Below are 12,198 nucleotides of genomic sequence, written 5' to 3'. Positions count from 1 at the left end.
TTTTTCTCGCCTCTCCTTTTTCTCCTTTTGTTATCTTTTTGCTGCAGTGATTGACCTTCTACTGGGCTTGCTTCCAGTTCAAAAAAGTCTGAGAAAGCATCATTAAGACGGGCAATTTTTACCCTGGAGTAGAAACGTGTAGTGACAGGAAATTTTGCTCCGAGTTTTTCACTCCAATTTCTGAGGATTTTCATGCATATTTCAGGCTCCATTGAGCCAATCACTCTGATCTGGGTATCATTGGAAACATCTTTTCTTCCTGCGGAAGTTTAGTATAGATGATGCCAACTTTGGTCAAAGGTGATGACGTCAGAAGTGGAACAAATGCCAAGGCTCGTCACGGGCAGTTATGGGCAGTGCGGGAGTCAATGGGTTAATTACTACTTCCCAACCTTGTTTTCCATAATGAACAAGTTTCTATTACACCTCTACAAGCCTTTGAACCTGAGATCCCTCCCAGAGAATAGATATCTTACAGATTGAAGTGAAGCTACAATCGGCGACATAATTAGTTCAGACATTGTCTTTCAATAGTACTTTTAGTGCGCCAAATAACATGACTCTTTTTACCATACAATAAACTGTGAAAAAGACCCTGCTCCCCCTTTCAATGTTGCTTGTTTGTGGCTCAAGTTCACAGCAGTTGCCACACAACGTTGTTTGGGGGTGAGGGGGTTGAAAGGAGAAGCTAGGAGGGCAAAAAGGGATCACAGTGACGAAATAGGGGATTAAAAGTGTGAATGTGTCAATAATTTTGTTGCCAACTGTAGGTCATACAAAAATGATTTCAACTAGGTTTGTTTTTACATTCCCTTTTCTCCATATTTCATTGTCATAAAATAAAAAACAAAGGGAAATAAACACAAACTTGGGTAAAATCATTCTAACACTGATCTTTATTTTGACCTACAACATATACACTTATTTCAGTATACAACATTCATCTAAGGATTGAGACCACGGAAAATGATTCCAGAAAGAAGTTCAGGCACCATGAACTTTACGAAAAACAAGTGCACTGTTATCCATTATTCGAAGACAAAACTGCTCAATGAATTCCATTGGGACAATCAGGATACCCTTGCTTGTGTAAAGCGGCCTTCACATGGCAAACTAAAGTTGGCAAACTCAAGTTGGTGTGTGTGAACGGCACAAAAACAGTCGGTAAATATGTTGGCAAACCGTTGGCGACAAATAGAACTTGTCTTTATTCTCGCCAACTTTTTTACCACCTTTTTCGTGTTAGTAGACTTGTTTGTGACATGTGAACGATTGGTAAACGTGTTGTTGACTGTTGACCAATCAAAACACGGGCTCTATTCACGTGATTTATCTACGTGACACTTCACAAAACGGCGGACGCAATTCAAGATAAACATGAGGCCACTTTTGAATTTATTGAAGACGTTCACAATTGTCGGGCTGTGTGGGGCGTTTCATCTGTAGTCTACAAAGATACCTAAAAACAAACAAAAAAAAATGGAGGAGCTAGCGGACAAGCTGGGTTTCGTCCAAACCTTTCTTTTTCTCCACTGCTTTCTGTGTCTTTTCTTCTCTTCTGTTTCACTGTTCTACGTGAGTGCCACTGCACTAAGTGGGCCATGTTGTAAATTACCGTGTGTTGTGATTTGATGCGAGTTTGAAGTGTGAAGGTACGAGTTTGCCAACTTTTTGAAAAACTTTTTGGAAAAACGCAATCAGGGCTAAACGTAAAGCCAATAACAAATACCTGAAAAATAAAACCGCTGAAAATTGGGAATTACGGCGCATTGCAAGGGACGAGGCAACTAAACAAAGAAGAATAGCAATTAAATCTTTCTGGGGTAAAAAGTCAGAGGATCTTAAGAACAATCCCAAGGCGTTTTTCAATACTTTTAAGCCTTTCTTAGGCTCCAAGGGCTGTGCAGAAAAAAACGATATCCACTTGAACGTTAACGGTACCACGATCACTGATCAACAACAAGTGGCTGAGGAACTGGTGGAGTATTTCGCTACCGTTGCAGACGGTATTGGAGGCCAAGCGGCTGATCTAAGATCTATTGACGACTTTACGAAGCACTCTTCTGTTCAAAGGATACAACAAGAACACAGGAGTTCTGAAGGAGCTCTAGAAATCAAACCAGTCACGCAGAAAGAAGTCCTTCGGGTCCTCGAATCACTTGACGTGAACAAAGCCACTGGTAACGATGGTATCCCAACAAAGGTCTTAAAATCTGGCGCTGAGGAGTTATCAAGTTCTTTGACTACTCTGTTCAACTCCTGTATAAACAAAAGTGTATGGCCTACTGAGTGGAAGAGTGGAGATTGGGTTCCAATACATAAAAAGGATGACAAAATGGTGAGAGAAAATTACAGGCCAATCACACTGTTACCATCCGCAAGTAAAGTCCTAGAGAAACTAGTAGGGGTGCAAGTGAACTTCTGCTTCCATGATCGTATATATCTGCATTCTTCCGCCTATCGTAAAGCGCATAGTTGCGAAACAACACTGATCAATTTAGTAGAAAACTGGAGACTTGCTAGGGATCAAGGAAAAGTAGTCAGTATATTATCAACAGACATGTCTAAGGCGTTTGATTCTCTCCACCCACCGCTACTATTGAGCAAGTTTCGGGCATACGGTTTTCGAGAGAATACCGTACAACTGCTAAATAGCTACCTCACAGACTGGAAATATCGAGTTAAGATCAGTCGGCACGTCAGTTCGAGTCGACTGGTAAACCGCGGCTGTCCACAAGGCTCCGCCCTTGGCCCGCTGCTATGGAACATTTTTCAAAATGATCTACCCTATGGCCTCAATGCGAAATTGTCGATGTACGCAGATGATCACCAAATTTATCATATCGGGGACGACCAGAGAGCCGTTACATCGCAACTCAAGGAAAGTGCTAATTTTGCTACAAATTGATACGGCTCAAATCTCTTAGCCGGGAATATCAAGAAGTACCAAGCCATGAACATTGGCTTTAGTCAGAGCAATGGTAACATCCATGTAAACAGAGAGGAAATCAAGACCACGGATAATCTTCAGCTTTTAGGCGTGACACTAGACTCCGATCTTAGTTTCTCCGACCACATAAATCTTAGCTGTAAAAAAGCTAGTCAAAGAATAGGCGTTTTAATGAGATTAAGAAACCTAATTCCTACGCAGTCAAAACTAACATTGTTCAAATGCGCCATTTTACCCTACGTTACCTACTGTCACTTAGTATGGCACTTTTGTAAAGCTAGCGATACTAGAAAACTGGAGAGAATACAAGAAAGAGGCCTCAGAGCAGTTTTTAAGGACAACAGCTCAAGCTATAATCAACTGCTCGCGAGGGCCGGTCTGGCCACATTACTTAATAGACGACTTCAAGACCTCTCTACTTTGATGTATAAAGTTAAACATAAGTTATGCCCCTATTATCTCTGTGATTTTTTCAGCAATAACCCTAGTATGTATAACTTAAGACAATCTGACTTTACAATGCCAAGGTTTAACTTGGTGAAATATGGTAAGCACTCGATCAGATATCTAGGACCCAAATTGTGGTCGAAATTACCAAAGAGCATGAGAGAGGCCACATCTCTCAGCACTTTTAAGACGAACATCAGAAATCTCAACAATCTTGATGCATTACTAGATGATGGCTGCAGAGGCTGTCCCCTCTGCTCCTCCTAAAGAACTTTTTTAAGTGTGTATTATTGTATTATAAAATCCACTGTACATAGTCCCATAACATCTTTTATCTTGGATTTAAATTTTACTATTGTAAATAGCTATAGGTTTTTTTTTTGTTTTTTTTTAGTATTTTCTTCTAATTTAACTCGTTTTTGTTATGTCCCCGTATTAGTAGGGGAGTTTTTCCCCAGCTAGGTGGTTGATGACATTCTTAATAAAGTTTCTATCTATCTATCTATCAAACCAGAACTGACCATTTGCCTGTTGGACAGTTTATGCACAAATGATATTGCACTGCTTCTCATCAATAGACAAAGAGTCCATAAATGTCTGCACTCTCTCATCAGAGCAAAGATATCTGCATACTCTGTTAGGGTGTACAAGGTTACATTTTCTACAGATTCATACCTTTCAACATTGTTATTATCAGCTATATGTTTTAAGCTACTAGAGACTCTGGCAAAGCTTGGGGATACACTTCCTGAAGTCCTTCACGTCCTTCATTGCACTAGCATCAGAAGATGAATGCCCGGGTTCAAAATTAACTGGCTTTACGGGGTCCTTCTCAGTTTTTCCAAACTCAGTTTTTACAGTTTTCAAAACTTGGAAAGGAATAGCAAACTTGTTGTTTCCACAACGGTAGTAACTGCAGAATACAAGAGATTAAGTTGTCTTAGTAGCTGGCTACACGGTACGCAGTGAGTGACATATACAAGAGAGGAAGTTGTCTTAGTAGCTGGCTACGCTGTACGCGGTACGCAGTGAGCACTGAGGTGCAGGATTGCAGAATACCAAAATATCAAATTAACTGAGATTTTGAGATTTTGAGATTTTGATATTATCGTGATAACTATATCAAAATATCAAATTAACTGTGACATTTTGAGATTTTGAGACGTTCATATTATCATAATAATATTTTGAAATTATCAAATGATTTTGATATATCAAAATATCAAATTAACTGTGAGATTCCAAGATTTTGCGATGTAGATATTATCATGATATTTTGATATTATAACTGAGATTTTGAGACGTTGATATTATCATGATGTTATTTTGATATTATCAGATAATTGTTGATAAATCTTTTGTATGCCATCTCACGGTGATATTTTGATATATCAAAATATCAAACTAACTGTGAGATTCCGAGATTTTGCAATGTTGATATTATCATGATGCTATTTTGATATTATCAAATGATTGTTGATATATCTTTTGTATGCCATCTCACGGTAATATTTTGATATAATGATGATATTTTGATATATCAAATATCAAATTAACTGTAAGATTTTGAGAATTTGAGACGTTGATATTATCATGATACTATTTTGATATTATCAAATGATTGTTGATGTATCTTTTGTATGCCAACTCACGGTAATATTTTGATATTATCATGATATTTTGATATATCAGAATATCAAATTAACTGTGAGATTTTGAGAATTTCAGACATTGATATTATTATGATATTATTTGATATTATCAAATGATTGTTGCTGTATCTTTGGTTTGCCATCTCACAGTGATTTTGATATTATCATGATATTTGATATAAAAACCATAATTATCACAAATGTGTGCTGCCTCGTTCTTTAAGGGCTTGATGTATGATCCTCGTTCTTTAAGCGTGGGAAGCATAACTCACGTTCTTTAAGCCTGTGATATTTTTGACATTATCATGATATTTGATAAAAACCATAATCATCACAAATGTGTGCTGCCCGTTGTTTAAGTGCCTGGTGTATGATCTTCCTTCTTTAAGCGTGTGGAGCATAACTCATGTTCTTTAAGCGTGTGGCGCTAGAAATGCGATCACAAATGTGTGTAAAATCCTCGTTCTTGAAGATTGTCACGCTAGAAATGTGATTACAAACGTGTGTTTAATTGTAAAATTAAACGAAACTTACCTAAGTTGAAGTTTGATTGAGATTCTACGAAGTCATTGGTCTGGAGCTAGGGAGTCAGGTGAGATATGCGTGCGAAACCAGAACGGTCACACTTTAAAGGCGAATGATCAGGACTGTTGTAAATCAGTAGGGTGGGTAGCCCAGATGTGAGGGCACCTGACTCCCTAGCTCCAGACCAATGACTTCGTAGAATCTCAATCAAACTTCAACTTAGGTAAGTTTCGTTTAATTTTACAATTCTACTTCGTCATTGGTCAATGTCGCTAAGGAGTCACGTGAGACTTTAAAGCGTCATGATCATGAGCAAAACCATGAACATCAATCTATTTAATGCAATATAGATGACAACAGGGTGCTGTAACAAGGTACACACCACATCAAAATGTCATGTCTCTTCAAGTAACCTTACAGTAACAGTAACAATATGGTAAACAATTCTGGTTGAAACAGCTGTGTAAAAAGCATTTAACGGTGACTATGCAGCAGTTCATGTCCGAAGTTTGCGGCAGTGTCTTGGATAGGCTTATCATAAAACCGAGCAAAGGTGCTCACACTACTCCAACCTGCCGCAGACAAGATAGTGTCAATAGGGACCTGTTTCCCTTTTGCAGCTGATGTGGCGGCTGCTCTTGTGCTATGTGCTTTATATACACTAGTGTCAATTCCTGCTTTGGCCATGACATTCTTGATCCAGCGAGCGATAGTGTCAGTTGACACAGGCTTGTGAGGCTTCTGATAGCCAATCAGCAACTGGTCAGTTTCTCCTTGTAAGTGAGATGTTCTATCGATATAGGCGTGCAAATGTTGTACAACACACAGGTTCCAGTCAGCCTCGTATGCCAAAAACTCAATTCGACCTAGGTGCTTGCCCGGCCGAGTGGTCTTCAGTGGTGTTTCAATGGTAAATACACATGTGTTTGCAGTTAAATTCATTGAGGTCAGATTAAGCGCCTTCAGCGTCTGTACTCTCTGGCCAGACAAGAGGGCAAGCAACATGGTAAGCTTCCAGGACAGATCTCTCAGACTTAAATCCACTCCAAGAGTCCAGGTGGCAAGTACCTTTAGGACAGAGTTGACATCCCATATTTCTTTGTATCGTGGGAGGGAAGGCCTACTTTCGAAAACGCCTTTCACAAACCTGGTAACGAGCGGATGGCTGCCAAAATGAACACTCCCAGGAAGCACAATAATAGAGGACAGGGCACTACGTGCAGTGTTAATACAGCTGTATCCAACACCAGTAGCAAAGAGGTCTCCAAGGAAATTTATGCCATCCTGTAAAGTGGCCTGAAGGGGATTAATTTTCCGTCGACAGCAGAATGATTCCCACTTCTTGTAGTAAGTTTGGTACTGGGTTGTGGTGCCCGGTCTCCAGGACTGCATAATGATTCTGGAAGCTGCTGTCGAAATTCCTTGGCTTTCAAGGGATCTCCAGACAAGTGGCACATCAGCAGCTCCAGTTTTGGATACAGAGGGTGAGTCTTTTCTGGACTGCTCGGAAGAAACAGCAGTTTCTTTCTTTTGGGTAGTAGTACTGGATTGTCGATCAGCATTCTCATCAAGACAGGCCACCACGTTTGGGTTGGCCATTTTGGCACAATGATAATTCCTTGAACTTTCTCCTGTTGGAACTTCTGCAATACTCTGGAGATAAGAGAAAATGGAGGGAACATGTAAGGCACATATTGCTTCCATGATAAATGAAATGCATCAATTGCCACAGCCCCTGGGTCAGGATGCCAGGATACATAGGGCTGAAGCTGGTGGTTTATTCTGGAAGCAAATAAGTCAATGTTGGGCTCAACCTTTGCTGCATTGATGCAGTCCCTGAAAATAGTTCTGTCTAGTGTCCACTCAAGTTGCGAGTGAGACCATCTAGATTGTCTATCAGCTTCCACATTCTCTACACCAGGGATATGGACAGCTGTCAGCCAAATATTTCTTTGGGCACACCATAACCAAATTTCTTTGGCTAGGTCATTTCTTTTTTCAGAGCTACTAGTACCCATATGGTTAATATCAGACAGGGCAGTCATATTATCCACCATGACCTTCACATGCTGCCCATTAATGATAGGTGAAAAAGATTTAAGAGCCAAGTATATGGCTAGGAGCTCTAAATAGTTTATGTGGTTTCTGGCTTCCTCTGCAGTCCAATGTCCACCTGTACTGGTATCGTTTAGGGCGCAGCCCCAGCCAGTGGATGAGGCATCAGTTGACATGACAACAGTAGGCTCACCATGACTAATGACATTGTAACTGGCTTCAAGGTGTGTGTTCCACCACAATAATTCTGTACCAGCTTTGTCTGATACTACCATACAAGCATCATAATCACCCTTGCTATATCTTAAAGCAAGAGTTTTCTCCCTCTCTAACTGACGGAAATAGAGCGGGCCATACATGACACCTGGGAAACTAGATACCATATACCCAAGGGCCCTTGAAACCTCCCATATAGTGGTTTCTTTGGCCTTGATAAGCTTGGTACAAATTGATTTGAGCTTGTCGACTTTTTCATTGGTCAAATAAATTTTCATCTGGACTGAGTCCAAGACAAACCCCCAAAATAATAAGTTTTGTGAAGGGATAAAAACTGACTTTTGAGGGTGAAAAATGAAACCCAATGAGAGGAACATTTTCACAGTGTCTAGAACATTAGCTAGGCATTCTTCATAACTTCCACCTTGTAGGTACGAGTCATCAATATACGGTGAGTTTATATGCCCAAGTTGTCTCAAAACAGAGTAGGCTGGCTTCATTAGTTTAGTAAACTTCCTTGGGCAGAAAGCTAAACCATTAGGAAAACAGGTAAACTGATACAATTTGCCACCCCATTCAAACTTAAGGTACTTCTGGTCTGAAACCGCAATAGGTACGCAGTAATATGTATCCTTGAGGTCAACAGAGGCCATATAGCAGTTAGGGGTAATAAGACTTATTACACTTTGAAGGGTATCCATTTTAAAGTGGTTGTATTGCACATGCTTATTCAGGTTTTTAAGGTTCAGGATCATTCGGTGAGAGCCATCTTTTTTGGGTCGCACAAAAACAGAAGAGATAAACTCCCCTGGTTCATGACTGGTTTCAACAACAACTGCCTTCTGAAGCAAGCTTGCAACCTCTTTGGAAATAATAGCATTTTCTTCTACACTAAAACATTTCACTGCAGGGGGGCGTGTTTGGCAAGGCTTAGTGTCAAATTCAATGTATTGTCCTGACACCATTTGAAGAATCTCAGTGTCTGAGGTGATTCTTTGCCAACAATGGACAAATTGTGCCAGCCTACCGCTTTTGAAGCAACTTGTTTGGGCAACAAGGTAAGCTATGAGTGTAGGAATAAAGCCTTCAAATTGGGTTACCTGTAACATGTGGAGCTTGGACATGATGTCATCGGCAGTATTTATTTCTTGCTGGTTTCCTCCTTTTTCTTCCAGGTTTTCCGGGGCTTCCACCTGGACTGGAAATGGCCCTTGCCTAAAAAAGGCTGGTCCTGTTTCTGGCGATAAGGAGGTTTGGTGAAAGATTTATTAGTGCTATTGTGCACTGCCATGTGACTAATTCGGTTTGAGGCTCGAATTGCAGTAAGCTGCGACTGAAGCTCGTCACCAAATAACAAGTTGGTAACCGGCGTTTGCGAAGAACACAGCGAGCCGTATTCCTTGTTAAGGTTGGGTTTGATAGCTTCCCGTCTGTCCCGCACTGTCTCGCTATGTTTCATTAAGGCGGGTGCGTCGTTCGGAAACCGCACAGTATAAATCGCTACAAAGGTTTGAAAGGCTGTGATCCATTAAACTACCGTGGCTATACATTTCGGTTTTTGTGCTGGCTCTAGACTTATGACCGGCCGATCCGCGGATGGCGACGCCTGGACAACAAAATTGTACTTCAAATCATTCGCATATGACCTCTGTAACAGTGTCCCAAAATCAACATATTCGTTTGCCCAAATTTTTGACTGAATTTTTTCAGGGATTCGAGAGGCCAGCGGAACAGCCATCTGTTTATGCACGAGCTCGGGCTTAAACCGAAGAAAGGGGGAGTAACCGTGACCTAAAATAAGCTGGGGGCGTGATCAACTGATCCACCCTGGATGACAATGAAAGCAATGACAGTGAAATGGATCTCAGAGCGCATAAAATGGCACCCCTGTAACTCCCATAGAGAGCATATTGACCCTTATGATTAAGGTGGATTCCATCCCTACAAAGTACGGAAGCATTAGGCTTACGAAGCCCTTTGTGGCACCAAAAAGTAGGGTTACCTAACTGGACCTTACATTCAAGAAAGTCTGTAAATTTAGGAACTAAGTTCTGCATGAAGTATGTTGATCAAAAATTATAAATTCATTGACAGAAATTTTTCGCAATAACTACCATGCCAATAGCCGACGCAAAGATGACTTGTTTGAAAGTTATGTCATTCTATAACAATGCACCACTGATCTAAAACCTTTGGTGAGTGAGTCAACAACACGTCAGGACCTGTACAGCTGAGAAGGGAAAATATGAACTAGAGTTAGGTGAATGAACTGGCCTGTCAAAGTTAGAGGTAAGTTTGAAGAGTGTTTATATGAGTAAAGTCAAGCTTAGAGAGAGTGTATATGGCTAAAAGGGTCATGTCTACGTTTTTTGGCTATCTGTTTGATCGAAACAAATCTTTAAGAAAAACGGGGTCATGTACATCTTCCACTCAGTACCCCACGTCCTTTCCCCTCTGATATGAATATTTATCTGCACTTGTAAGCATAAATTAACGTGTAACAGTGACGTGGGGTTTAAGACATCAAGCAAGTAAATTGTTCGCTCAGTTTTAGCAAGATGTCTTCCGATCATCATCTCCCGCTAAAGCAGTTTTTCCTTAATTTCTTAATGGTCTTTCTGGTTGTTCAAACCAGCCAAGGTATGAAATACTGACGTTCCTCATTTTTTGTTTTTCGGTTCTCCCTCCTCTTTGTGTATAAAACGTAACTGCAAAGGGCTATAGTTGTAGAATTGAAATTTGAGTGAACTAATAATAATAGGGCGTACAAATACGAAAAGTGCACAAGATAGGTTTCTCAGTGAAATATGGAGGTTCTTCTTCCAAGTGTACATTTTGGAAATATGTTTTGCTCCCTTTTTTCTGTTTCTTTTTTCCATTGTTATTCCTTTCTTCCCTTCTCCAATTTTTATTTCTTTGTTTTTGTCTTCCCTCTCCCCTCTTCCCTCTTGCCTCTTCCCTCTTCCCCTTCCTCTTTCCCTCTCCCTTCTCCCCCTTGCCTCTTGCCTCTTCCCTCCCTCTTCCCACTTGCCTCTTTCTTCCTCCCTCTTCCCTCCTCCCTCCTCCCTCTTCCCTCCTCCCTCTTCCCTCCTCCCTCCTCCCTATTCCCTCCTCCCTCCTCCCTTCTCCCTCTTCCCCCTTCTCTCTTCCCTCCTCCCTCCTGCCTCTCTCCTTCTCCCTCTTCTCCCTTCTCTCTTCCCTCTTTCCTCTTTTCTCTTCCTCCTGTCCTCTTCCCTCTTCCCCCCTTCCCTTTTCCCTTCTTTCCTCTTCCCTCTTCCCCCTTCTGTCTTCTCTCTTCCCTTTTCCCTCTTCTCTCTTCCCTCTTCCCTCTTCGTGCTTTCCTCTTCTCTCTTCCCTCTTCCACATTTCCCCAAAATTTGTCATTTGCGTGTTTTGCTACGTTTGAGTGAAACAAACTTCACCAGATTTTAAATGTTGTTTCCATTTCACCTAAGCATTTGACCTACGCTTTTTTGAGTTTTTCTTTAGTCTTTGCCTTGTTTTTTCGCTGATTTTAAGTTTCGTTGGCTTTTCCTATAGTCCAAAACGAATGTTCCTCTAGTATCGACTGTTCCTCGTTTTTGTGTTCCTATTGACCATAAGAGGACCAGATTTTTTACAAGGTAGGAACAAAACGTTCACACTAGTGTAAAAGAACATTTCATTCCAAGTTTCCAACTGTAAATGGTACAGATTGTTCTCAAATTGATAAATTAGGACTTTTTTGTTCTGGGTTCCTATCTGTGCATGGAAAACATTTCCGAAATTGATAAATTAGGACTGTTTTGTTCCTAGGTCCCCTCTGTAAATGGAACACATTGTTCCCAAATTGGTCGTTTGGGACTGTTTTGTTCCGTGTTCCTATCTGTAAATAGAACACACTGTTCCCAAATTGGTCATTTAGGACTGTTTTGTTCCGAGTTCCTATCTGTAAATGGAACACGTTGTTCCCAAATTGGTCATTTAGGACTGTTTTGTTCCGAGTTTCTATCTGTTGATGGAACACGTTGTTCCCAAATTGGTAAATTAGGACTGTTTTGTTCCGAGTTCCTCTCTGTAAACGGAACAATTCGTTCCCAAATTGGTAAATTAGGACTGTTTTGTTCCGAATTATCATATGCCAATGGAACACATCGTTCCTAAATTGATATTTTTAGGACCGCTTTGTTCCGAATTCCCATCTTTGAATGGAACACTTTGTTCCCAAATTGGCCATTTATTACCAAATTTTAGGACTGTTTTGTTCCGAGTTCCTATCTGTAAATGGAACATATTGTCCCCAAATTGGTCATTTGGGAACAGATTTCGGGTCATTTTTTTACGCATTCTGATTTTGTTCCCAAATTAAGGTGT

General features: G+C 40.6%; 2 protein-coding genes across 2 annotated transcripts in view; both read right to left on the bottom strand.

Moving 5' to 3' along the window:
- Positions 1 to 5,451: 5,451 nt before the first annotated feature.
- The window catches only part of LOC145497354 (uncharacterized), a 41,876-nt gene continuing 35,129 nt past the window's right edge, over positions 5,452 to 12,198 (bottom strand). Inside the window, exon 4 of the mRNA XM_081477174.1 lies at positions 5,452 to 5,765. The gene's annotated coding sequence lies outside the window, so the exon portion shown is untranslated. The remainder of the gene's footprint in view (positions 5,766 to 12,198) is intronic.
- On the bottom strand, positions 5,735 to 8,164 carry LOC145496927 (uncharacterized). The gene has a single exon (XM_081476696.1). It carries the CDS (start codon positions 7,276 to 7,278, stop codon positions 6,049 to 6,051), a length of 1,230 nt encoding a protein of 409 aa, XP_081332822.1. The 5' UTR covers positions 7,279 to 8,164; the 3' UTR covers positions 5,735 to 6,048.

The sequence above is a fragment of the Orbicella franksi genome, chromosome 9 (genome assembly GCF_964199315.1).
Source record: "Orbicella franksi chromosome 9, jaOrbFran1.1, whole genome shotgun sequence".
Classification (NCBI taxonomy): Eukaryota; Metazoa; Cnidaria; class Anthozoa; order Scleractinia; family Merulinidae; genus Orbicella; species Orbicella franksi.
Note: the sequence above shows the minus strand (reverse complement) of the source record. Positions and strands in the feature narration are given on the sequence as shown.

Bases quoted from the DNA above. Each gene is read 5' to 3' on its own strand.
- LOC145496927 (XM_081476696.1), bottom strand. From the start codon at position 7,278: ATGGAAGCAATATGTGCCTTACATGTTCCCTCCATTTTCTCTTATCTC.